The sequence below is a fragment of the Oncorhynchus kisutch genome, linkage group LG10 (assembly GCF_002021735.2).
Source record: "Oncorhynchus kisutch isolate 150728-3 linkage group LG10, Okis_V2, whole genome shotgun sequence".
NCBI classification, from domain to species: domain Eukaryota; kingdom Metazoa; phylum Chordata; class Actinopteri; order Salmoniformes; family Salmonidae; genus Oncorhynchus; species Oncorhynchus kisutch.
This window is the reverse complement of record NC_034183.2, coordinates 24,870,779-24,896,669: the sequence shown is the minus strand read 5'-3', so window position 1 is coordinate 24,896,669 and position 25,891 is coordinate 24,870,779. Positions and strand designations below refer to the sequence as shown.

General features: G+C 44.2%; 1 protein-coding gene across 1 annotated transcript; it reads right to left on the bottom strand.

Annotated features, from left to right (window-relative positions):
- Positions 1–7,028: 7,028 nt before the first annotated feature.
- On the bottom strand, positions 7,029–25,863 carry LOC109897951 (sulfhydryl oxidase 1). The gene is made up of 12 exons (XM_020492639.2): positions 25,340–25,863; positions 24,336–24,436; positions 23,871–23,919; positions 23,647–23,749; positions 22,666–22,756; positions 21,490–21,635; positions 20,183–20,317; positions 19,937–20,066; positions 15,036–15,158; positions 14,068–14,206; positions 12,484–12,660; positions 7,029–8,949 (listed from the first exon to the last, which is right to left on the bottom strand). Exons 1-12 carry the CDS (start codon positions 25,629–25,631, stop codon positions 8,000–8,002), a joined length of 2,436 nt encoding a protein of 811 aa, XP_020348228.1. The 5' UTR covers positions 25,632–25,863; the 3' UTR covers positions 7,029–7,999.
- Positions 25,864–25,891: the final 28 nt, after the last annotated feature.

Sequence of the window (25,891 nt, the reverse complement as noted above, 5' to 3'; positions counted from 1 at the left end):
TGACATGCAAAACATTTTGGGCCAGTTTCAACTGTGGCCTAATGAAACAAATATCGTTTTGGAGTGGATTTTCCCTTTAAGAGGCATAATAACCACAGGGAGCATCATTACTGCCCATCGTTTTGACAAAACACGAACAACGTCATTCAAACATACCTACTCAGGTGGATTTTAGGCGTCATGTTCATTTCAGCACCACTCCTTCTGATCAGCGCTCAACCTGGCAGAAGCGGGGCAGGGTGGTCTTCTTGTTTACTCCAGCTAGGTTCTTCTGTAAGCACGAGGAGAAAGCAGTAGCATTTTGCCCAAAAAACATTTTTTCCGTTTCACTAAAAATAGAAACATAAATAGAGAACCACGGTGGCCGAGGCATCATGTCAGAACGCGCTCCCCATTTCTTTGCCAGGAAAAGAAAGATAGTGGACCTCAGGCGAGGGCAGGGAGAACATTTAATTGCACTTGTGAGCAAATTCTATTAGGGAATAGTCTCCTGACAGGTCCTGTCCATTTAGGTAATTAGTAGAAGAGATTGTTTGAACAAACGAGTTGTATTCCACAGCGATCTGATTGACTACTATTCTGTTGCTTAGTAAGTTATATTTTCCATTTGATTTCGTTATCTGTTGGCTAATGTAATCAAATAGTTGAATCGTTATCATTAGACCACAACAAGAGGTAGGCTATGTATGGTTCCATACGTAACAAGAAGTCCTCATACAATAACTGATCATCTGTGTTGAAATGTCTGATGACGCGTTTTTAAAATGTAATGTGAATGGTGCCATTATATATATATTTTTGTGCTATTTTTCAGAATATGTAAACTAGTTACAAATACTCTCGACACCATTGCACTTAGGTCTTTAAAATTACCAAACTGAATACTTAAAAAATAAACCTCACAAATGTTTATTTTGCAATAATGGCTGTTCTCCTCCCCATTTAATAAGAGGCCTACGTTGAATTTGAACACATTAAAAAGGCTTATATTTTATTTAAATGCTATAGGATAATCAGAATTTCCTTGTTGACAAATGAGAACAAGTAGCCTTGACACTGATGATCTACAGTACATCTTGTAATAAACGCGGGAATACTTGGGAAACAGAAAATATTCCCTGATGAGTGACAAGGCATGGGTGTTTGAGTGCATTATTAAACCAATGTGATTGACACATCCGGGAATTTGTCCAAGTTTATCATCCACGTACCCGATGTTAGGCAGACACGGAGGGTTACGAAACTTTCTGTTCTTTCAAGTTGGAATGGTCCCTATTTAAACTCCAAAACGTAGAGAACAGTACCAGGGCCTGATTAGATTCTGAAATGTATTGATCAATTGTTCCTCCACTCCACTCCACTCCCCCCAACCCAGCCCACTCCTTTATCAAACAGCAGCCCACTAAGGTACACTGGAGATGGACTGAGAAATATAAAGCAACTGCTCCTGACATAGTCTTCTCTGGCTAAACACAAGTAGAGCTGTACAGCAAAAGAAAAAAGCCCCTATTCCCTGCTTCTATTCTGTCAATCAACCTGCTCCCCTGGGTTAAGAAAAACCCACACACCGACCAGCAGCCCCGTAAATAACAGTCACAGGAGAGTCTGAGTGCAAACAGTAGAACACCAGTCAGAGGGCTGTGGACTGAGATATATGCATACAGGTATAAAGTATCTATCTACACATCTTCAAACAACTCTTTATCATGTAATACTGAATAATTACACTCAATAATATTCACGTGAGGAACAGGTGGAATTATTGTAAAATGGATTGTGCTGTATATGTATAGTCCTTCCTCCCAAGTATGCATGGGTACAGTATTTTGACTGCTATAGCTATATCTGTGATATCTTCTGTACTCTCATGGAGGTATGTATCTTCTGCTATGCCTGCTCCTGGGATGATATGGTGGGGATGGGATGGTGAAGATGAGTCAGAGATGGGTCCAAGAGGAGGGGGTGGAGTCACAGCAGTAAAAGGAGATGAATCCGACCCTGCTATTTTCGGGGCAAATGTAAAAACGGAGTAAATGGGTGAATGAGATGTGATAAGGGTATCATATACAATTGAAGATAGAAGTGTTCATACACCTTAGCCAAATACATTTAAACTCAGTTTTTCACAATTCCTGACATTTAATCCCAGTAAAAATTCCCTGTCTAAGGTCAGTTAGGATCACCACTTTATTTTAAGAATGTGAAATGTCAGGATAATAGTAGAGAGAATAATTTATTTCAGATTTGATTTCTTTCATCACATTCCCAGTGGGTCAGACGTTTACATACACTCAATTAGTATTTGGTAGCATTGCCTTTAAATTGTTTAACTTAGAATCAACTTTCTATTTCACAACAAAGCCTCCTTCACTCACGCCGCCAAACTTACCCTAGTAAAACTGACTATCCTACTGATCCTCGACTTCGGCGATGTCATCTACAAAATAGCTTCCAACACTTTACTCAGCAAACTGGATGGAGTCTATCACAGTGCCATCCGTTTTGTTACCAAATCACCTTATATCACCCACCCCTGCGACCTGTATGCTCTAGTCGGCTGGCCGTCGCTACATATTAGTCGCCAGACCCACTGGCTCCAGGTCATCTATAAGTCTATGCTAGGTAAAGCTCCGCCTTATCTCAGTTCACTGGTCAGGATAACAACACCCACCCGAAGCACACATTCCAGCAGGTATATCTCACTGATCATCCCCAAAGCCAACACCTCATTTGGCCGCCTTTCTTTCCAGTTCTCTGCTGCCAGTGACTGGAACGAATTGCAAAAATCGCTGAAGTTGGAGACTTTTATTTCCCTCACCAACTTTAAACATCAACTATCTGAGCAGCTAACCGATCACTGCAGCTGTACATAGTCCATCTGTAAATAGCCCACCCAATCTACCTACCTCATCCCCATACTTTTTTATTTTATTTACTTTTCTGCTCTTTTGCACACCAGTATCTCTACTTGCACATCATCATCTGCTCATTTATCACTCCAGTGTTAATCTGCTAAATTGTAATTATTCGCTCCTATGGCCTATTTATTGCCTACCTCCTCATGCCTTTTCCACACACTTTATATAGACTTTATTTTCTCTACTGTGTCATTGACTTGTTTGTGTTATTGGCTTGTTTATTGTTTACTCCATGTGTAACCCTGTGTTGTTGTCTGTGTCACACTGCTTTGCTTTATCTTGGTCAGGTCGCAGTTGCAAATGAGAACTTGTTCTCAACTAGCCTACCTGGTTAAATAAAGGTTAAATAATAATAAAAATTTAAATAAAAACTTGGGTCAAATGTTTCAGGTAGCCTTCCACAAGCTTCCCACAAAAAGTTGGGTGAATTTTGGCCCATTCCTCCTGACAGAGCTGGTGTAACTGACTCGGGTTTGCAAGCCTTCTTGCTCGCACACACTTTTTCAGTTCTGCCCACAAATGTTCTATCGGATTGAGGTCAGGGCTTTGTGATGGCCACTCCAATACCTTGACTTTGTTGTCCTTAAGCCATTTTGCCACAACGTTGGAAGTATGCTTGGGGTCATTGTCCATTTGAAAGACCCCATTTGTGACCAGGCTTTAACTTCCTGACTGATGTCTTGAGATGTTGCTTCAATATATCCACATAATTTTCATATCTCATGATGCCATCTATTTTGTGAAGCACCCCCACATGATGCTGCCACACCCGTGCTTCACGGTTGGGATGGTGTTCTTTGTCTTGCAAGCCTCCCCCTTTTCCCTCCAAACATAAATATGGTCATTATGGCCAAAAGGTTCTATTTTTGTTTCATCAGACCAGAGGACATTTCTCCAAAAAGTACGATCTTTGTCACCATGTGCAGTTGTAAACCGTAGTCTGGCTTTTTTTGGCGGTTTTGGAGCAGTGGCTTCTTCCTTGCTGAGCGGCATTTCAGGTTATGTTGATATAGGACTCGTTTTACTGTGGATATAGATACTTTTGTGCCTGTTTCCTCCAGCATCTTCACAAGGTCCTTTGCTGTTGTTCTGGGATTGATTTGCACTTTTCGCACCAAAGTATGTTCATCTCTAGGAGACAGAACGCGTCTCCTTCCTGAGTGGTATGACAGCTGCGTGGTCCCATGGTGTCTATACTTGTGTACTATTGTTTGTACAGATGAACATGGTACCTTCAGGCATTTGGAAATTGCTCCGAAGGATGAACCAGACTTGTGGAGGTCTTGGCTGATTTTCCCATGATGTCATGCAAAGAGACACTGAGTTTGAAGGTAGGTCTTGAAATACATCCACAGGTACACCTCCAATTGACTCAAATTATGCCAATTAGCAAATCAGAAGCTTCTAAAGCCATGACATCATTTTCTGGAAATTTCCAAGCTGTTTAAAGGCAGTCAACTTAGTGTATGTAAACTTCTGACCCACTGGAATTTTGATACAGTGAAATAATCTGTCTGTAAACAATTGTTGGAAAAATGACTTGAAAAACGAGTTTTAATGACTCCAACCTAAGTGTATGTAAACTTCCGACTTCAACTGTACGAACCTCCTTTTTTTCTCTCCATTTTAAATTATTCACTGTTTCCACCTGCTGGAGCTCTATAGGGGGAAAGCTTCATAGTATTGTTAAGGTCAGATAGAGATGACAGAAAATGTATCAGACCTGTCCTTCATTTTAACACATCAACACATTGGTAGTAAACATGCAGGCTGTGAATACAGGAGAGGCTGACAATAAAACTGTGCATTGTCTAATTTATGGAAGACAACACCATACAGAGCAGCAAGGTGATTTTTCTGCCCTTGAGATTCGAGCTTCCTAAACATTACATGTTACATTCTGGTATAGCGCTATAGTCATTGCCTGACGACTCAAACGGAATTCTTCCACTGCTCTATCGTTCACTACACACTTCAGTCTGAAACTGCCATCATTGAAGTCGTTTGTGGTGACATCATAATGAGGGGTGTTGTACAAAGCAAAGTCATCGGCGATTGGAAAATCTCTAACCAATCAGAGTATCAAAGCCAATGCCCCCAAAAAATGTAAAGCCGCTTTACCCACCGAGTGTGTACTGGCTCTGGCCCAACTCATCTGTCTCTGGGGCCAATCAGAACGGTTAGAATGTGTTTGAGTTCTAGAAATTGTCGGGGAGGCACTCAGATTCAGACTTATTGTGGTTACCTATCGCAGAGGGCGTAAAATAAACTCCTGAAATTAGATCTCCTATATACTGGTCTTCATGAGAATTTAAAAAAAATTCAGGGGGGAGGTTCTCATCTGCACTGTTCAACCAATCCAGTAAATGTGGAGGAGGCGTTAAGATGGAGTTCAGCAGAAGTCATAATTTTTTCCATTTCCCCTGAAAACTGGAACATCCGGTAGTTGGGGACTCGGCAGAGGCTAAATTGCAGAGAAGAAATCTAACGTCCGTGGGAGTGGCGTAGCATTTGGCCGGACCAAGTTTGGGTAGCCAGGCAACTACAGACCCAGACCTCCCTGCCTGAGTCTCTCCACATTTAAGGATCAGTGCAAGGAGCAAGGATTTCTCAGTTTCTAAAAGATGTTAAAGTAGTAGAAGAGTGTCCCTGTGTGATCTCAATTCATGAGCAGGGATATCAAGTGAATGGCTGAGAGTCTACGATTGGATTAGAAACCCTTGTCCTCAGTGCGCACTTTTCACCTCCCATATTGGCAAAGCCAAAGACGTATATTGCACTGCAGCCAACTTCCTCATTAACTTGCATTAGTCTCAACCCACATAATACCCTGGGCTTCAGGGCTCAGAGCACCGGAGGGTTGCCATGAGCAGCAAGGAAGGGGTCAAAAAGCACCTTTACTGCTCACAATCCAATAGCAATGCATGTAAACAAATAAACTAGTCAATTGAGAAGGATAAGTAGGTAAGTTGGATCAAAGCAAGTGATGAAGCAAGTAAATAAGTACTGTATGTCATCATTGTTATTACAGTTTGACGAGCCAAAGAAAGAGCCCTAGATCAGAGAGATACACCTCTCCGAAATGAGTTTTATAGATGATACATCGGAGGCAATCAGTAAAATGTCTAAGCCTTGCAGTAATTTCACCATGACAAACTATGCTTTTCTCAGTCCATTCTACAGATCATAAACTGTCATTTGGCTTAATTCACAATTCTGAAAGGTTTGATTTAGTCCGAGATCACAGCTGCTCAGGCTTGGTGCTTCACTCCTTTAATGTAGGGCCATTAATCATGTTGTGTTTTTGTGGAGAATTGAGAGCTCCACCACCACACTGCTGGCTACTGTTACTGCTGCCACCATGCCCTGCTCTGCTCAGCCAATGTGAAAGCCAGGAGACAGGGAGGGTCTTGGTGTAGAGGGGGCAGCGACATGGGATCGATTGAGTTCAATGTTCCAGGAAAACACAAAGCTCAAGAGTTAGTGTCCTTCAAATGAGCTTGCAACCTGGACCACATCAAAACTGTCCTATCCCCCAAGGTACCCATCCGGCCTACACCCCCCCCCCCCCCCCCCCCCCCACACACACACACGGTTGAAAAAACACCCCCAACGGAGCTCACTTCCAAGTGTGAAGGAAGAGACCCTGAAAGCCGATTGCGTTTTAATAAAGTTTATTATCGGGTGGGAGCTAATCCTCACGGTAATCTCCTACAGTCCAAAGGAAAGCTGGATTACTCACTTGCTATAATCCCAATGAAATTGTTAGGATTTAGCTAGAGCAACAGACCAGATGGCAACAGGCTTTTTCCTTTAACCTACAGCCACCCCCACAACCACCACTCCTTACCCTGCCACCTTACGAAAAACAAAACATCTGAATGTTATTCATCTGAACTGATGCAAAACATCAAGTGGTAAAATGTAGAGGGACAAAGAAAGCATTATCTGACATCTCAGATACTTTGGATATTGATGATAAATGTAAATGTTTCCATTCATCTATAGATGTAGAACCCCAGAACAGCAGTTAGTATATACACTGCAACAGTGTCCCTTGCCCTAAAGAGAACTGTCAAAGTCAACAAGTGACCAATTGTGACAACAATGTACAATTTGAGCAAAGATAATTTTATTGATTGAGATAAGCAAAGCAAAACACAGTGTCTCAAGTTGAATGAGACCAGTAAGTTTTATGTAATGGGCACGAGCCAAAACCCCAATCCTCCTTATTTTGTATCCTGTTAACTAGTGCTGCTCCAAAACATTTCATTAATGTCTAAACTCTATTGTGCAAAGCTAATTGGGACATGTAAGATGTCCTAGCCAATAGCATAGCATGGTCAGTCAACACAGACCACTGTGGAACGGAATGTGTATGAATCATAGAATTAGAGCTAATTCTATAGTGTGAACACTGAGCACTACAATTCTGACCACAGACTATCTGTTGTCATATGGCATCTTTGTTTATTTGGAAACATTCACTTGCTTAATGCTAAAATTAATAGGGATAATCATCTTTCAGGCACTGTTAATCCAACATTTCATTCGAGGCACATTTCTCATTGTAAAAATCAGATTTTTGAATAGAAGATTGATTTCATTCTAAGAATATGAAATGGTTCTCTACAGTTGTGAGAGTACATGGCTTATTGAACTCTTTGGAAGAGGTGGAAGTAACAGTAAGAGAAAGAGCTTTGTCTTTTATATTGAATTACTATCCATAAAACTATGTAGTGATTCCTTTTCACATGAATTCATTTATAATATGGCTTTATACATAGCCTAAAAATTACAATAAATATCAACAACAACCCTTTTGTTGTATTCACAAAAACAAAATCACCAAAATCACATTAATTTCCTCGAGTTTTAATTCATCCTTCACAAGTGGTCAAAAAAGGCACAAATAAAATGCATAAATCGTCATAAATTATTATCCCGGAAGCATGCACCACAAAGCAATCCATTAATGCGGAACATTACGGATCCTTCACTTGGATGGTTTAAGAACTGACCACAGCATCACTGTCACATGTATGGGTAAATCTACAGTAGCACAGCAAGGCAGAGTTGACTCAGGGCAGAGCCACCTTGGCCCGGCGCAGCCGCAGGCGGTTCTTGAAGAAGAGGTACATGGCCAGCAGACACATGGAGGACAGGAAGTAGAGGAGCACACACAGGCTGATGTCCAGTCTGGAGAAGCCCACACTCAGGAAGGACATCCAGCGCCTCTTGTTAGGGTGGGGGTACATCTCCAGAGCCCCCTCCTCCTCTGACCCAGTGTACTGGCCCGTCAGGATCCTTTTCTGCAGAGTGTTGCGCTGCCCCAACAAGTCCTCCGGCTCCACGGGCTGCACCCCCAGCCCCAGCCCCGGCCCCTTTTCCAGACCGGCTCCAGGCTGCGGCTCCTCCTGCCTCTGCAGGGTCCTGCGTTTGACGCGGGAGGACCCTGCGGCTGCAGCGCGGAGGGCCTTGGCTTTGTAGTGCTGGTTGACGAAGGAGTCCAGGTCCACAATCTCCTCCTGGGGTGGCCTGAGCTTCAGCCCCACAATGCTGGGCCTGCGCTGGGACTGGCGGGACACGTCTGACTCGGGCTTTACCCAGGTGGGGGGTTCAAAGGTCTTACCCCCCAGATGCTCTCCTCTTGCCCTCTGATCCACTTCCTCTTCTGCTGCTGGCTCTTCTTGAGCCTCTTCCTCATCTTCCTCCTCCTCCTCCTCTTCCTGGCCTGGAGGTGGTTCGGCCAAGGCCTCCCTGGCCCTCCTCTCTGCTCCTCTCTTGGTCTCCTGCTCCTTCTCCTGCTGCCTGGCGACCAGGCTCTCCTTCTGCTTGCTGAGGAGCTGGGCCTCCTTCTCCAGGTAGTCAGATAGGAGGTGTTCAGAAGAGAAGTGGGATCGGAGAAAGGTGAGCAGCTCTTCCTGGTTCCAGGTGTGTTCTCCACTCTTCTTAACCCCATGGCAGCTGGGACACAGCTCTGGGGATGGCCACTGGATCTTAGGGAAGTGGGGATCCTCACTCAGAGCACCTGGTCAGAAGGAATATGACAGTTAGGATGGGTGTGTGTGATTACTCATATGATATAATATTACAGATAACCCAGTCATGTTGAGAGGACAAACTGTTTTGGTGAAAATTGAAATGTATTAGGTAAAACAGATTGGTTCCATATAAGGACATAATGATGACATACTGGATCGCCCACAATGAAACCAAACTGAAACCAATACATATTTTTGTATGCAGAATCTGTGTTGCTGCTTGAATACATTAGATCCATTCCCCCCACATGGCTCATAATAAGCAGTAAGTGCAGTGTGTGTGTGTGTGTGTGTGTGTGTGATGTCTAGGTGTGTGAGTATGTGACAGTGTGACAGGGTCTAACAATGATCAATGGGCTTCTGGGATGTCCCAGAGGCCAGATAATAGATGTGGTCCATGCGGACAGCTCCCCCTCCCCCGAACCTCTCCCAGACCCCCAATCCCTTACCCTCCACACCCCTTTGAAGATGTCCCAATTGCTAAATTGAATATGAAAGCAGGCACCTCCAGAGGGGAGCTCTCCTTTTAACGAATTACAATTGTTTTGCTTTACATGTTTCCTTTAGCCCCCCAAATGGAGGCATCTGCTAATAAATTGCTTGGCGACGCCCATGCGGGAGGAAAGTCAAAGCTGCAGCAGTTCTGTCACTTTACAGCGCTGTCAATTTACATCCCCCGTCTCTCCCCCAGATTCATCTCAGTCATATGCATGTGTGCATGTAATCTGCATACAACACTTTACATAAAAGATACATCAATTTTATCCTGTCCTGCTGGGATTGGGACCTTTTGTATACATTCTACCAGCGTGACAGCTTTCATTTCCCATCCCCTTGTGATGACATGCCTCTGATGTGTCTACTCTCATCACCTTGCCTTTCATTTTCAGAGGTGACTTTAGCAATAGTACCGATACTGAAACAAAGGCTTGTCAGGAAATGTCATTCATAGCGCTGCATAAATACTCAGAGTTTAAATAAATACAGTTTAAACTAGCTTCTTCGCCACTAATTGTGAATGTGGAGATCTACACTACAGGACATGAAGGAGCAGTGGCAGTGTAGATGGACTGGTAGATCCGCATCGTGATGCTCTGAAGCACACAGTACATTTCAAGCATTCAGCCCACATTCTTATCAAGAGTAACTTACAGAGCCACAAGGTCTGCCATGAGAGGTGACTGTATAGATCCCTTAAGGAAAAGCACCTTTAGTAAATATGCTTTCTCTGAGAGCTTCCCATGTCTGGAATACACTGCCATCAGACAAGGTCAATCAGATATGTGAACATATTCCCTAGCTGTGTATTGGCGCTTTCTATGTTGTCTGTAGCTTTTGAGGTGTGCAAACACTTTGTTGCTTTTATGAATTTTGTCTTGCTGCTTTTTGTTCTATGTTGCTCTGTCTGTATGCTATGTCTTGCTTGTCCTATGTTTCTCTGCGTGTGCTCACTGCTCAATGATTGTCTATATTGTAATTGTTTTGAATAACCTGCCCAGGGACTGCGGTTGAAAATTAGCCGGCTGGCTAAAACCGGCACTTTTACTGAAACGTTGATTAATGATTACTGTCCCTGTAAAAATAAAATATACTCAAACTGTAGTTAGTCATTTAGCACACGCTCTTATCCAGAGTAATTTACAGTAGTGAGTCATTTAGCACACGCTCTTATCCAGAGTAATTTACAGTAGTGAGTCATTTAGCACACGCTCTTATCCAGAGTAATTTACAGTAGTGAGTCATTTAGCACACGCTCTTATCCAGAGTGACTAAGAGGACTTTGATTTTTCACCTAGTCGGCTCTGGGATTCGACCAGCAATCGTTTGGTTAGCGGCCCAATGTTCTTAACCGCTAGGCTACCTGCCGCCCTATAGTGCAGTATGAGCTGCTCCAGTCTCCAGCAGCACTACTGTGAGATCCTCCATACAGCATCTCCAAGCCCTGGCAGGCCCGTGGCTCTGCAGTCTTTAGACATGAGTCTCTATCTCACCCTGTTGACAACAGGACAGGTCTGCTGTTGCGCCGGGCTTGGCTCGGGGACCTTTTGTGCCAGCTAAATGAATTGTGTTGCTGCTTTACAAATTGGGCCTACTTCATGCATGGCTGCCTCTGAAAGGACAGTGGGGGGAGCTGCTAAAGAGCCCCACTTTAGGGAGGAGGGGGAGGAGAGGATGTTCCCCCCTGGGGAAGACTGGGATGCGAAGCAGAGGCGTGAGGGGTCAGTGAGGGGGGTGGGCCGACAGAGGAGGTACTGCTACGCATTGCTACCAACACTCCTGCACCCTCCCCTCCTCTCCCCCCACAGCTCAGCCCACCCCACCCCCCTGAGGTACTTGCCCCCAAAACCCCACAACTTGAACCACCCTGGTGAGGGATTACAAAACAGAGGGAGGCGTGATGCCGGTGACATGGCGTGTGCCACCAGCTGTCACAAGCATCTTGGGAATTGAGGCGGGGCCTCTGGGCTCCTCCTGGGCTGGTGGTCCCCGTTCTGGGAGATTGTTGCCATATCAGTTGTCAAGCGGAGGATATGACTCTCTGGGGAGGCACAGACAGTCAGTCCTAATAGGAAGGAGTGTCTGAGGACCAGGGACAGGCCCAGAAGGGGACGCACCCTGTTATTCAGGACACAGGCTGTCCAGGAGATTGAAGATGGGGGAGCCAATCCCACCACCACCACCATAGAGAAAAGACAACAAAGCGACTAAACAAAGTGAGGTGGTAATGACAGGCTTGTGCCTAATAAACTCAAATAATGGCCCTACCAGAGGGAGGCCAACGCAGCAGCCATATAGCTCTCATTAAAATGACACACACGTCAAAACGTTAAGTACCACAGATGGGCTTGACCATCTTCACAAAATATGAATGGATAAAAAATTTGACATTAAAACATTGACAAAGGATAGAAACAAATTGCCAAAATTGAATAAACAAGACTGTAGTCTTCGCTGTTTTGTTGTCTTTAGCACTACTGTTAAGCGCACAGATTGAGTATTTACTGCTGACCTGTAATGAGCCGTAGACAGGCTGGGGCAGGGAATCTCAGTCTCCTGGAAGGAGGGCTAATCTCAGTGGAGGAAGAGACAGGGGAGAGAAGCGAGGGGGAACAGCTGGTGTCTGCTCAGAGGATCTCCGGGTGTATTATAGGGATTTAGGGGCGAGGAGCAGGGTCGGGACACTTGGGGGAGGAATCCACCAAAAAAGCAAGGTGTGGTCCTTATGAGACCTGTGTAAAGGAGTGAGAGGCTGAAAGAGATCCTCTAGGGGCGAAAGTGGGAGAGGGAGAAGTAGTGGCCTGTGAGGGCCACATTTATCTCCTGTATGGACAATGGTGACCACTAAGGGAGACGTTTCTATTTTTCTTCTAGATATTTCATATATTAAAATGGTATTATATGCATATTCTATACTGATATAATTAGCATATTATGACGTATGTGTTGGAGGTTCAGTCTTATAGACAGCTGATCAATCATCCTCTATGGAAGTAACAGTAACATTTGTCATGTGTCCTTACCTGCCAGTCTGTTGTTGACGTGGTTATGGCGGGACCAGAGCCACAGCATGGCGGTGGACAGCGTCCCCACATGGGACATGCTATCCTTGGCCATGTTCTCAAAGTGGGTGGCACACGCCTGACAGCCAAAAAAACTGTGGACGTAGGACCTCATTGCCTGTAGCACCTCCTGGGGGTCTGGGGAAAAGAACACACAGGAGGAGGAAGTCAACAACAAGATGAACCATACTTGTCATGCACTTCAGAGTGATGTCTACTATTGAAAAGTAGTCTAATATTGTATATTATAAAATCGCAGCAAGCAATGTCTGTATATAGTTTTTTTGAATATACATTTAGTATGGGCTATGGCCATATTGGTTTGGCCCACTAAAAAATGTCCCTTACATTTTGTTGCCCGTTGTATTAAAAGGCGTAAGGTAAAACAACAACATTTTTACAATGGAGTGAGGGCTTTTCCAGTATTAAACCATGGGTGGTTAATAACAGGGAAATAAGGCCATAAACAGAGTCTCCTTTGCATTCTTACGGTGCTGTGATGTGTACGTACCATGAATAACAGTATTTAGTCAACGCGCTGTGAGAACAACCAAGTCTGCAGACGTCACTGTCAGTAGCAGCATCGTACCAGTACAGATATTGTTGATGCAGATTGTGTTGTGTATCATGCCCTGCTAAAGTAAAACTTTATTTTGCTCAAAGATGAGCCGTGGTGGAGGGGTGGAGCTCTAATCCAGAGGTCCATCCGCGGGGGGCCAGATGAACACCCCTGGTCCCCTGGTGGCCCATCTGCAGGTTATGTGAACCCTCCTCCCCAACCCATAAGCCCTGGGATTAACCCCTCCAGGAGAGGAGTGCTGGTCAGCTGCCTCTTTTTCTAACCACTAATCTAAAGAAATCCCTTTTTACCCACCCACAATTAGGGACTGTTTCAGCTGGTGGTGTGTCAAGAAAACAAAACTAATAACAAACCAAAAAAAGAACAGTGCTTTGTATAGGCTACTAATGGAATATAACACTGAACGTACTTGTGTGTGTGTGTGTGTGAGTCTAAATGTTGTGCTTGTGCAAGTGTGTGCGGTCACATCAGGTGAATGCAAAACATTCCACTAAACATTCCAGACAAATTTGTTTACAAAGCACTTGTCCCCAGTTGCCCCCCCCCCTCCCGCTGCCATCCCCCCAGCTGCCCCATATCCCTGCATTGAAAGCCGCAGCCCCTGTGTTAATGCTGCACACGCTTCTGACTGGCTCAATACACTACGAGGATTTGTCCCCAGAGAGCCATAGGAGTTCTAACAGACTGGAAACACTTGTGTCATGGTTCATCGCCTGGGCACACTCACTCCTCCAAGACTGGATGGCTGCTGACTTCTGGCCAATTTCCTACCAGACGATGGGCTCTACAGGCCACAGCAACAGGCTAACAAGGCAGGAGGGTTTGTTTTAGAATCTAGCAACACTTTCTCACATATTACCATTGTCCCAGGAACATTCATACTGAATTAACAGTTTAGTGATAGTGTTATGATAAAGACATAAACAGCCGTTGCTTAGTGATTTTTATTTTATTTTTATTTGTACCTTTGCCAGCAGCTTCCTCGGCCTGTACAGTGAGGACATGGAAAAGGGTCCACATGCCACAGGGGTACCTTCTGAAGTGGGGCTTGGAGCCCTGGCAGCCCACCCACCTCACCCCCTCAGGCAGCGCAGCATTAGGTACCTGATCACACACAAACACATACATGTATTGACACTTAAACACTGCCCAAGATATGGCCACATTTATCACTCTTCTCACAGAGCAGGTTACATGGAAAACAGATTTATCTGAGGATTCTTAGAGGTTGGTTACATTCATGTAAACAACAAGATAAGCATGTACATGGAGGAGAATTAATCTGCAATCTACTTTACTGCAACATTTCATGTTAAGTGGTAGAGCATTCTGGGCCATACTATTCTCATTCCATATCATGTCAATTCCAGGTAATGGATCGCCTCAATGGAGAGAGTGTATTCAGGTCAGAAGGAGGAAACACGGTTTAAACGTGGTTTGATCCAACAGCATATTTCTCCTGACATATAGTCGTTCCCTCCCTGCCACTGGCCAGGATTGCTGAGTCTATGATTGACAGAATTACTCTGAAGTCAATAGTAAAGATTCAGTGTGTATATACTGTTAGACATCAGTCCATTTCCTTAGGGGAGCTGGTTCATACCTCCTCATTGATTCATTGATTTGGCTGCTAAAAGCTAATGATGCCACTAAGTGACTGGTCCAATTTGTGAACCTATAGGCATGCAAGCTTCCATCCAAAGACAACTTCACATACATTTTCCAGTTATACACATGCCTGCTCAAGACAGTGAGCAAAGATTCATATCGAGATATATCTGAATTACACAGCATTACATAAACCTACTTCCCTGTGTGCAGTATGCCTGTAATATTTCAGTCATTATTATAAAAACTCTGGCTCAGACAATATGGTGGGTGGTTCTGCCTCAGGCTTGTCTGATTGGCTGGTGGCTTTGGGTTGACGCCTCACCTCTGCTGTGTTGTCCAGGGCGTCCCTCAGAGAGCTGTAAGAGAGCTCTGTGTCGTTCTGACCCTTCAGCCACGTGTCCACTGACTTCAGCAGGTTCCTCACCACAGGTCGGCCAGGGAAGTACTGCCCAAGACAACATTACAGTTAAGCATCATCATTAACTCTCCTCACATTTAATACAATAGACTCTTCAACAGCATATTTTTGACCGTGTGGTAATAGGTTATAATCACTAGGAGTTCCAAATCCATCTGTTATGTCATCTGTCGGAGGGTCGAAGTTTAACCTAAAACTGCTTTTGCAGTTGTTAACGTGTAATAAAGTCACTGTTGGATTTTTCAGGATTGTCTCTCGTACTGTTTGTTTCCATTCTCCAACCTCTGTAGTTGTCAAGACAACATGGCGTGTGTAGAAATGACACTGCAACCAAACAGTGGGCCACTATGGAAGGCAGGGAGGAAATCCCAGTGACTTGTGTTTCAGACGGTGGTGACAGAAGAGTGTCAGCTGAATGGAGGTGTAAAGTCACTTCCTATCCTTAAAGAACTCCTAAAACGGCCGCCCTGGAGGACACACTATTATACTATGAAGACTAGATCCTACAGGTCGGCCTGGATTTCATCCTAACGGCTGAGAGACGACCAAATAAACAGCAGGTGGTCATGGCAACCTCATCCCATTCAAAACAGAGGTAAGATGTCTCAGTCACGAAGGACCATTTAAGTTCGCCAGGACCATTAGCATTTTCTGGCATTGAGTCATGAAAAAGTGACTACTTATGAGGAGACAATGTATAACAATGAAATGACATGCACACACACGCCCACAGTTGCATAGAGCACACGAGGAAAGAAACAGTCAGTGTAGTAACATCCAGCAGTGTGAATATGGTGGACCTGAAAGTGGGCCAGTGCTGACCTTTTGATTCCTTGGGTGGCACAGGGGCACAAACCCATCAGTGAGACACAGAGGCAGGGGCCTGGCTCAGCCCGGCCGGGGCGCCAGCATCCCAGAAGTGCACCTTTTTTGATTTGTGCTGCAGAGTCTTTTCAATTTGCCCCGGCCATCTGTTCAGCAGCGTTTGGGTGCCTGGCGCAGGATTCTATTCATCACTCTAACTGGATCTCCATTACACCAGGCCCACTTAAAAAGGCTCCTGGAGATGTACTTAACCCCTGCGCCCCACACAGGCTTTGATTTGCTCCCCTTAATCTTAGACATCCAGCCAAAAATATGCCGTTTGGGTATTCACAGACACAGATACCCAATCACGTACTACAGGTGGGGTTTTAACAAGATTCAAAAGGAGGTCCCCCGGCTGCTGCTGCTACTGAGGAGGAGGACAATTGGTTTAGCGACCATCCGGCCCAGACGCTCAGGTCTGGGGACAACTGGGCATTAACCAGGGTGAAAAGCTCATTAACACACATTTGAATCTAAGAGGGATGCAATTGGGGATGGAGATACTAATGCGCTTTGCTCACCAGAGCCAAACATTTAGCATGTTCTGCTTTCCACCTGTGTGTCTATTTCCCGAATCATAAGCAAAGGCCAACATATTTGGCTTGGAAATCAGTAGTACATTGTCTGAAGTATTGGCAGAGGTCACTGATGGGCAGAAGTTTCATGAACATATCAAGTGAGATGAACCAACGCTACAGTATACAGTATCACCATTATGAAGGATCTCTCTAAGTGACCTATTCTCTGGTAGTGTACCTCCAACCACTATCAGAGCCCCCACCTTACACTCCCCCTTCCCCCATCTCTCGGAGGACCATGACAATTCACTTCACCATGGCAATATGTCATCTTAAATCCGATTAGTATCAGCACTTGAGAAACCGCAGTCTCCTCTGAGAGACGTTTAAAAGAGAATGCATCTGTCGGCCTGGCCCGGGGAAGCCCTTTTAATCCTGCACCATTCGACCTCCGGGACCAATATACATGCCACTGAGTAAAATCTGCCTAACTGCCCCCCTGCTCCCACTGTGGCATCAGACAAGTGGACCTACAGTGGGGCAAAAAAGTATTTAGTCAGCCACCAATTGTGCAAGTTCTCCCACTTAAAAAGATGAGAGAGGCCTGTAATTTTCATCATAGGTACACTTTAACTATGACAGACAAAATGAGAAAAGAAAATCCAGAAAATCACATTGTAGGATTTTTTATGAATTTATTTGCAAATTATGGTGGAAAGTAAGTATTTGGTCAATAACAAAAGTTTATCTCAATACTTTGTTATATACCCTTTGTTGGCAATGACAGAGGTCAAACCTTTTCTGTAAGTCTTCACACACTGTTGCTGGTATTTTGGCCCATTCCTCCACGCAGATCTCCTCTAGAGCAGTGATGTTTTGGGGCTGTTGCTGGGCAACACAGACTTTCAACTCCCTCCAAAGATTTTCTATGGGGTTGAGATCTGGAGACTGGCTAGGCCACTCCAGGACCTTGAAATGCTTCCTATGAAGCCACTCCTTCGTTGCCCGGGCGGTGTGTTTGGGATCATTGTCATGCTGAAAGACCCAGCCACGTTTCATCTTCAATGCCCTTGTTGATGGAAGGAGGTTTTCACTCAAAATCTCACGATACATGGCCCCATTCATTCTTTCCTTTACACGGTTCAGTCGTCCTGGTCCCTTTGCAGAAAAACAGCCCCAAAGCATGATGTTTCCACCCCCATGCTTCACAGTAGGTATGGTGTTCTTTGGATGCAACTCAGCATTCTTTGTCCTCCAAACACGACAAGTTGAGTTTTTACCAAAAATGTATATTTTGGTTTCATATGACCATATGACATTCTCCCAATCTTCTTCTGGATCATCCAAATGCTCTCTAGCAAACTTCAGACGGGCCTGGACATGTACTGGCTTAAGCAGGGAGACATGTTTGGCGCTGCAGGATTTGAGTCCCTGGCGGCGTAGTGTGTTACTGATGGTAGGCTTTGTTACTTTGGTCCCAGCTCTCTGCAGGACATTCACTAGGTCCCCCCGTGTGATTCTGGGATTTTTGCTCACCGTTCTTGTGATCATTTTGACCCCACGGGGTGAGATCTTGCGTGGACCCCAGATCGAGGGAGATTATCGGTGGTCTTGTATGTCTTCCATTTCCTAATAATTGCTCCCACAGTTGATTTCTTCAAACCAAGCTGCTTACCTATTGCAGATTCAGTCTTCCCAGCCTGGTGCAGGTCTACAATTTTGTTTCTGGTGTCCTTTGACAGCTCTTTGGTCTTGGCCATAGTGGAGTTTGGAGTGTGACTGTTTGTGGACAGGTGTCTTTTATACTGATAACAAGTTCAAACAGGTGCCATTAATACAGGTAACGAGTGGAGGGCAGAGGAGCCTCTTAAAGAAGAAGTTACAGGTCTGTGAGAGCCAGAAATCTTGCTTGTTTGTAGGTGACCAAATACTTATTTTCCACCATAATTTGCAAATAAATTCATTAAAAATCCTACAATGTGATTTTTTTCTCATTTTGTCTGTCATAGTTGAAGTGTACATATGATGAAAATTACAGGCCTCTCATCTTTTTAAGTGGGAGAACTTGCACAATTGGTGGCTGACTAAATACTTTTTTGCCCCACTGTATCTGTCATACCCACAGCCCAGCCAAAGCCTGACAAACAAAGACCTTTGTTCTACTGTGGAGTTGGTGGGCTACCTATACAGTATCACTGATACAGCCACATTCCACCACCATGCACCTCCGCTAACTGCTAACCTTAGCATGGGCACACTGAGGCACGCACCACGGGAGAGCGATGGAGGACAGCTGGATTTGGGATGAAGGACAGCAAGATTTGGGCTCAAGTCCCCCTAATTCCCTGGCCCTCCCTCCATCGCTGCTGGAGGCTTCTTTCAAGAAAGCAGGATAGAAACGGTAATCCTAGAACCTCTTTGTAATGCTCTCATGCGTCCCAGATCCACTTTTTTAAATCCTCATATACATATAAGGATTAATAAATCCGGATTCTGGTTGTTAAGACAGTAAATCTAGTAATATTACGGCGCAGGAAAATATAACTTGTTTACATCCTGTCTGGGACAGAGATGCACTGTGATGTGGGTGCAGCACTGCACAGCACACCACAGATTCTATTGACAACGGAGTGTGTCAAGGTGTGTATCGGTGTGACACCAGCTGTAGGTTCTGTACACAGTAACTCATTCTCAGGATGATCCAATTACAGTCACTCTGGAAGTTAAGGATCTTAGTTTGTTGTGACATACCATCGTCCTGGTCTTAATCAAAAGGATCCCTGGCACACGTCTGGGTACGCTAAGCGCTGGGAAGGGAGGAGAGGAGAGAAGATGGGACCCAGTCCAAAGAAATCTTAATCATGGTATGTCTGCGTACAAAAAAAATGAGTAGGGGGTATTGGCACGCTCTATTCACCAGGGAAGCAAATTAAGTATTTAAATGATACCCAAGACAGCCTTTTGTGTCCTGTCAGGTTTATGGCCTCCACTTTTGGGATTAACATTGAGGGTGTCATTCCTACTGTGATACTGTGCCCAAATAATTCTGTAATAAATATGTAACATTGTAGTTACTACATAGTTGTACCATTATGAATATTGTATACATGTACCTACTAAGAGAGCAATTGTAAATTATTATGATGCATTATAGGGACCATATTTTCAGCTATATTTTTCAAAGCGAAGTTACATTTTAGATCAAACTGTACAGGTAAATCATGCAGAAAAATATGCGTTTCCCAACTGATATCCGACAACTCCAAAGCACTGTCTCCCTCTCCCTCTAGTGGCGTGTCACCCTAACTACAAAGCCCTTTCCTCAGGGTGTTCGATATGAACAGAGGATGAATGTATGTGAGGTTAGTGTTCAGTATGGGAAGGGTTTGTCTCAGGGGGTGAGTAGACCTGCCCAATCACCTTGGCCAGTACTGAGATGTAACGCTGTAGAGTGATCAGAGCCTCTCCTTTGATGACAGGGTGAGCTGCCAGCTCCAAGCGCAGAGAGTAATGCAGAGTAGACTCCAGGTCTGCCATATACACACGAGACCTGACACACAGAATTTAACATTTTTGTCATGGAATCACTGGGGTTACATTTGTAAGGCTTATACACCCCCCCAAAAATGAACTTTTTTACTGCTTTGGCGAGTTAAAGTGGTTTACCCGTTGAATGGTCTCCATTGGTCCTCTGTTGTGTTTTTCAAGAGGTCAGAGGTCACTGGTGGTGTATTTCCGGCCCGCAGTACCCCAGGAAGCCTCTGCAGGGCGTAGGTGTAGAAGGTCCGGGCCTCATTTTGTCTGGAAGACAGCCAAGCAGACAGTTTCACAGGTAGGACTGATGCATTTCCATTGAACTGGCATCCAGCAACTGGATGATTTTAACCATGGAAACAGGTGAACAATCCTTCCCACTAGAACACAAAACTCACATTATATTCTAGCTACAGTGGAAGAATAAGCATTTTTAGCTTATCTGTCTAGGAATAGGATACAAGTGGTTGCCTCTGCCAGGGCCTGCCCTCATCAGACCACAGTAGTGTGTGGAACTGGTGCCACGGGTGGGCCCCTGGTCCCCTCACTACGCCCTTATGGCCTCCTCTCTCCTCTGCTGACAGATGGTGCTGAGATACCATAGCTGATCATTTCCCTCTCCACTAACCCTGGCAATGGAACAAAAACACTGCTACCCCTCCCACTGTCCCCATCAGCCAGCCAGCCCCCCCCCCCCCCCCCCGAGCACATGAGAGCAGGAGGAGGATGCTGCTCCAGGCCTGAGCTCGTCCAGCCCACCCCAGAGCACAGAGTGGGTTCCCCAGAGCACAGAGGCACGCATCGAAGAGAGGAGGGGCAGCGTTCACCTGGGAGAGGCACACGCATGACGGATGTGCGACTGCATTTCCCCCACCCCTCCTGGATCAATCGCGCATTCAGCTGTGATGGGCGACCATCTGTCGCAGCGCGAGGCGAGGCTGGGGTGGCTTGGCAGGTGAACCGCAGGAAAGGAACGCCATTGTTTTCATGCAAGAAATTAAAAACCCCTCTGTATGCTCGGGAAGAGGGGGGGGGGAATAAATAAATTAGTAATAAATAATTTCCTTTTTGCATTTGTCAACTAAAAAGACTCCTCTTGCGTGCCAAGTTATTGAAATAAGCCAAACAAAGAGAAAGAAAACGTAGATTAATTCACGGGGTGAGCAATCATCATACAAAGTACTATGATATTGAATAATGACTTATTTTAATTCCATGATCCCATTAAGAGGCCAGATGTTAAAAGGCATCCTATCATAGCTGTGGATAACACAACTGAAATAAAGCCTTTCACAACAAGATTGTTGCGCATTGAACCGTGAAAACTGAAGAAGAAGAAAAACACTTGATGAGTTGGTACATTAGGATTCAGACTGAAGATGGCTAAAGTGATCCGCAGTTCTGTCATATATTGTGATGGTATTCAAACAGCCACTCACACATGGAGCCTGGTGAAGTTCCCACTAGGATAGTACAGGTAACAGGATGGGAAGTCAGTCACACCCAGTTTAGCCACCAGGGCTTCCTCAGTCCTCAGGACCCTCCGCACGGCTATGTTCTCATACTGCAGTAGGTCCAGAGTCACCTGTTGAGGAAGAACAAACCAACACAGTAATGATCCACTGTCTGTATGTTGTTTACAACAGGTTGTATTAAACATGCAAGTACACTGTTGACATAGTGACACACTCTTGTTGATACAGTCCCACAGACAACATATTTTCTGCATGGTACTATAGAGCACCACAGTATGAGTCATAACACACATAAAACCTAGCGGTCAAACAGGGAAATGGTTCCAATTGTTTTTCCACTATTAATTTATCCCATTGGGGATTTTAGAAGCACTTAAAATAAAGGATGTGCTTCGCGTAGGCTTACCCTGGAGTGAGGTTTTGATAACCATGTAAATCTCTGTAGGACAAGGTGACTTTTATCAATATATTTGCCTGTATTTACCCAACAAAAATGAAATGCTAATTAGCTGCTAATGTGGCTATTATAAGGAACAAGAAATGCCATGATGATCTGGACGGGACTGCCGAATCGAGGCAAAGGTAAAGATCTCTGGATTAACTATTTCATGTTACAATGATAACATGGTCAATCAAAAATGAATATAACAAACATACTGTTGACACGTAGGCTATGGGGTAATGGAATGTTTTGCCTTGTGTGGTAGGTTTTGTGGGATTTGACCATTATGTAGGTGTCATAACCAGTCATAAAACAAGGTAACATATGTCACAACAGGTCTAAATATATGTCATGACAGTGTTATGATCATATTATAACAAGTTATGTCAGCTATTATGACATTATGACATGATTATGACCATGACACTGGCTGTCAAGTAAAGTGTTATTAAGCACAACCCTTATTTTAAGTGTTTCTAAAATAACCAATGGGAAAAATGAATTTGTGGAAAAATGTTTGAAACATTTCCCTGTTTGACTGCTAGGCTTTATGGGTATTATGACTCCTCCATTGTGTAGCTTTATACACAGTAAACATGTCCATTAAAAACACTTTCTATTTGATCACAACCAGGATTTTTTCTCCTCCATTTCCCTCTGAGGAGCATGTAGCTTGACTGATGATAATAAAGTCTGACCTCTCTGCCCACATATGAGTTAGAGGTCTCAAAGATCAAGGCCAGGTGTTCCACACCGTTAGTCTCAAAGAAGTTGTCAATCTCTGCTTTGCTGTGGAGAGAAGAGAATAATACATTCTACAGAGTGACTACAACATTTCCATAAAAGCTGATGTATGAAACATCAAATCCATTTCTATTAAGACTATAAAGTGAACAGCAGCACAATGTGGGCATTGACACAACACAAAGGACACATGGGGTAGGGCCTTAAAGGGATAGTTCTCCCAAATTACAACATGACACGCAGTCTATGGACAAGGTCTCTATGCTTTGATTTGGTTTACCTGGCCATTGTTTCAAACGCTAACCTTTTAGGATTCATGGCACAGATCTGCTCCAAACCATCACCTGAACTCACATTTCACGATAAGTGCTCGACTTGGGCAGGAGCTCCTGGGAGCAGAGTACCAGCACCTCAAATGTTCTACTGCTTGAGCTCCTGTTCCTCTTATAGAATATTAGCTAAGAAGTATTGTGGAGCTCTAGCACCTGAATATAAACAGTACCGGCACCCAAAATGAGTACCGACACCTATTTCAATCGGCACCTAAGTAAAGCAATGACTACTGGCTACACACAAAGTGATAGACAAACGCCCACATCACACAGCACAAAGGGGGCAATATTGCTGGAAATGCATTGCCAGTTATTGTGTTAGATTTGGCTTTTCAAGCCAATAGTGTCTAACCAGGGGTGGCATATAATGCCAGTGTTGCGTGGATTAGGTAGTAGCTGGGAGTTTACTGTGTCTGATACTTGTGAGATATATTTATGACATTGTGCAGTGGAACATGTCCATCTACTTTTAGAATTGTTTGGCGAGCTACTCATAGGGGGTCTGCTAGCTACTTGGATCTCGCGATTGAGCTGCTGGAGACCGGTACTGTCTGTATGTGTGAGCTCCGGGGTGTTTGAAATGATCAGAAGAGGCTGCCTCACCTAGCGGTCTCCAGAGGGGGGCAGGCAGGGGGCCAAGGCTCCTCATGGGTCTCCATCTTCTCGATGATCTTATGGCGTAAGCCCCTCACATCACGAGGACCCTCTGGGAGGATTCAGGTACACAGGATTAATAAGAGGATATGGATCACGTTTTGTGTGTTTTAACTTCTCATACTAACCATACATATCATTACCATCTGCCCTATGAATTATCGGAACATTACCTCTGAAACCTTGTCCCTTGGAGTCAGGTTTGGAGTAAGCATGGAAGAACTGTCAGAGGGAGAGAAAGAGAGGATCAGATGACAGGTGACCGCATGTTGACCACTGGGAGGAACTGGGGACACCCCTTCCCCCACAACCCCTTCATACTTGAAATCAACTGCAGATGTTTCAGCTCCCTCATTCATTCAGACAAATGATCTCTTTCATTTGACTTTCACCGGATGACAGAAAGGAAGAAAAATAACTGATGTATTGCTGACTAATCTAAAGTGAGTGCATTGCTGACTGAAATGTAACACTGTTAGAGGTTATGAGTTTATATATGGAAACGTTTCAGAGTAAAAATAGCTGATAATGACTCACGATCATTGTGAGATACGGTTCATTTTTAAACATTGGATACATGTTCCGGTGAGGTAAGACTGAAAATCCACAAGGCTTGTGGAATATAACAGTTGAAGTACCTTCAGTGTTGGGTACCCCTTGACACCAAAACGGGAACAAATTGGCCCATTATCTCCATTAGCACAGTCTATGGCAGCTAAATCCACAGCAGGTTTCCACTCTGGGGAGAGAGATAATTAGTGTCAAAGTCAATGCACCAAAAGTGCATTACTCTACACAGTAAGGGTTATCTGTAGGAATTCAGAAGTCAAAACAGCTTTTGATCTGTGTAAAAAAATATTCCTCCTATGCTCCTAAGCATTTACAAGTATTCTGTATGGTCAGCTTGAAAGCAGGCCAGAGGCTGGTGGGTCATGCGCTCTCTAGATCTGAGGCCTTAAAACCTTTCTGTGTTCAGGCCTGCTGCCAATAGGAAACGATGTCAATTTCAAACTAATTGTATGGAATTCTTTTCCTGTTATAGTTAACTGGTTCCTGCTTATAGACTGAGGCCTGAAATGTCAAATAGTATTCTCATTTGAGATTCCAAAGGATGGTGTTTGAACAAGAGTAGCAATGAGACATGGACAGAATGTGAACTCCTAAATCACATCATATGCTCCAATAATCACATGTAGAGGTTGCTTTCTGGAAGGGGGAAGGGAGGGCTGAGAAACTGTCTGTGCTGTACTGTGGGAAACAACAAGGTGTGTTCTCAATTCCCCAGTCAGAATCACACAGCTTTTTTTTACATGTTAAAGTGGAATACAGGAATAAATTAAAACAATTATTAACAATTATTTTATTTAAAAAGTCTATAATTCATTTGATTTGATTTTTTTGTTTTTGAACTGGTTACTACACACTGCCTTAATTTGCACTTAAGTTCGATGGGCATACAAGAAAACATGCATAGGCCTACTCTGCAAAATGAAGACAAATGTAGGGATCCCCATGGCAAGAACATATGTATTGTTTTAACCCATGCACTTATGCATACCACGACCAGTTAATTGTGATTGGTTTACTAACAACCCGTTCAATTTACATTGAAAATGTTTATTACGTTAAAATGCATACCAACCTTTAATATCTCTTGCGAGACGTTTCCATTCGGGAGAAAATGCAATACAATGCCCGCACCAAGAGGCGTAAAACTCAACCACCAGTGCGGCGGTGGAATTGACCAAAACGCTGTCCACATTATCCGGGGTTAAGATTACTATCTGATCAGAAGCGGTGTACAAGCCAGCTTCGGTGGTAAAAGGAAAAGTTAAACACACAAATAGGACAATCGTAGATATGAATGACTCTCTGAAATTTGTATGTATTTCCCCTGTAAACCGAGACGTGGCACGGCAGCAGCGCCGCGCCATCTTCGAGTGTTTTCTTTCTGACAGCCAGCAACTCAGAAAGGCAACCACTGTAAAAGAAAGTGATAAACTTTTTCACTTTTGTCACTCGTCCAACTCCCTCCCCCAACCTCTCACCGCCAGCCGAAGCAGGGCTAAATCATAGTCATTTGGCTAAATTCATAAAGTAAGACAGTGTAATTCCATTGACTATAGTTGTACTTGAACCTCGATTATGGAACGCAATTTAGTTTAATCAGCATCCTGATTTTGGAGGATGCAAA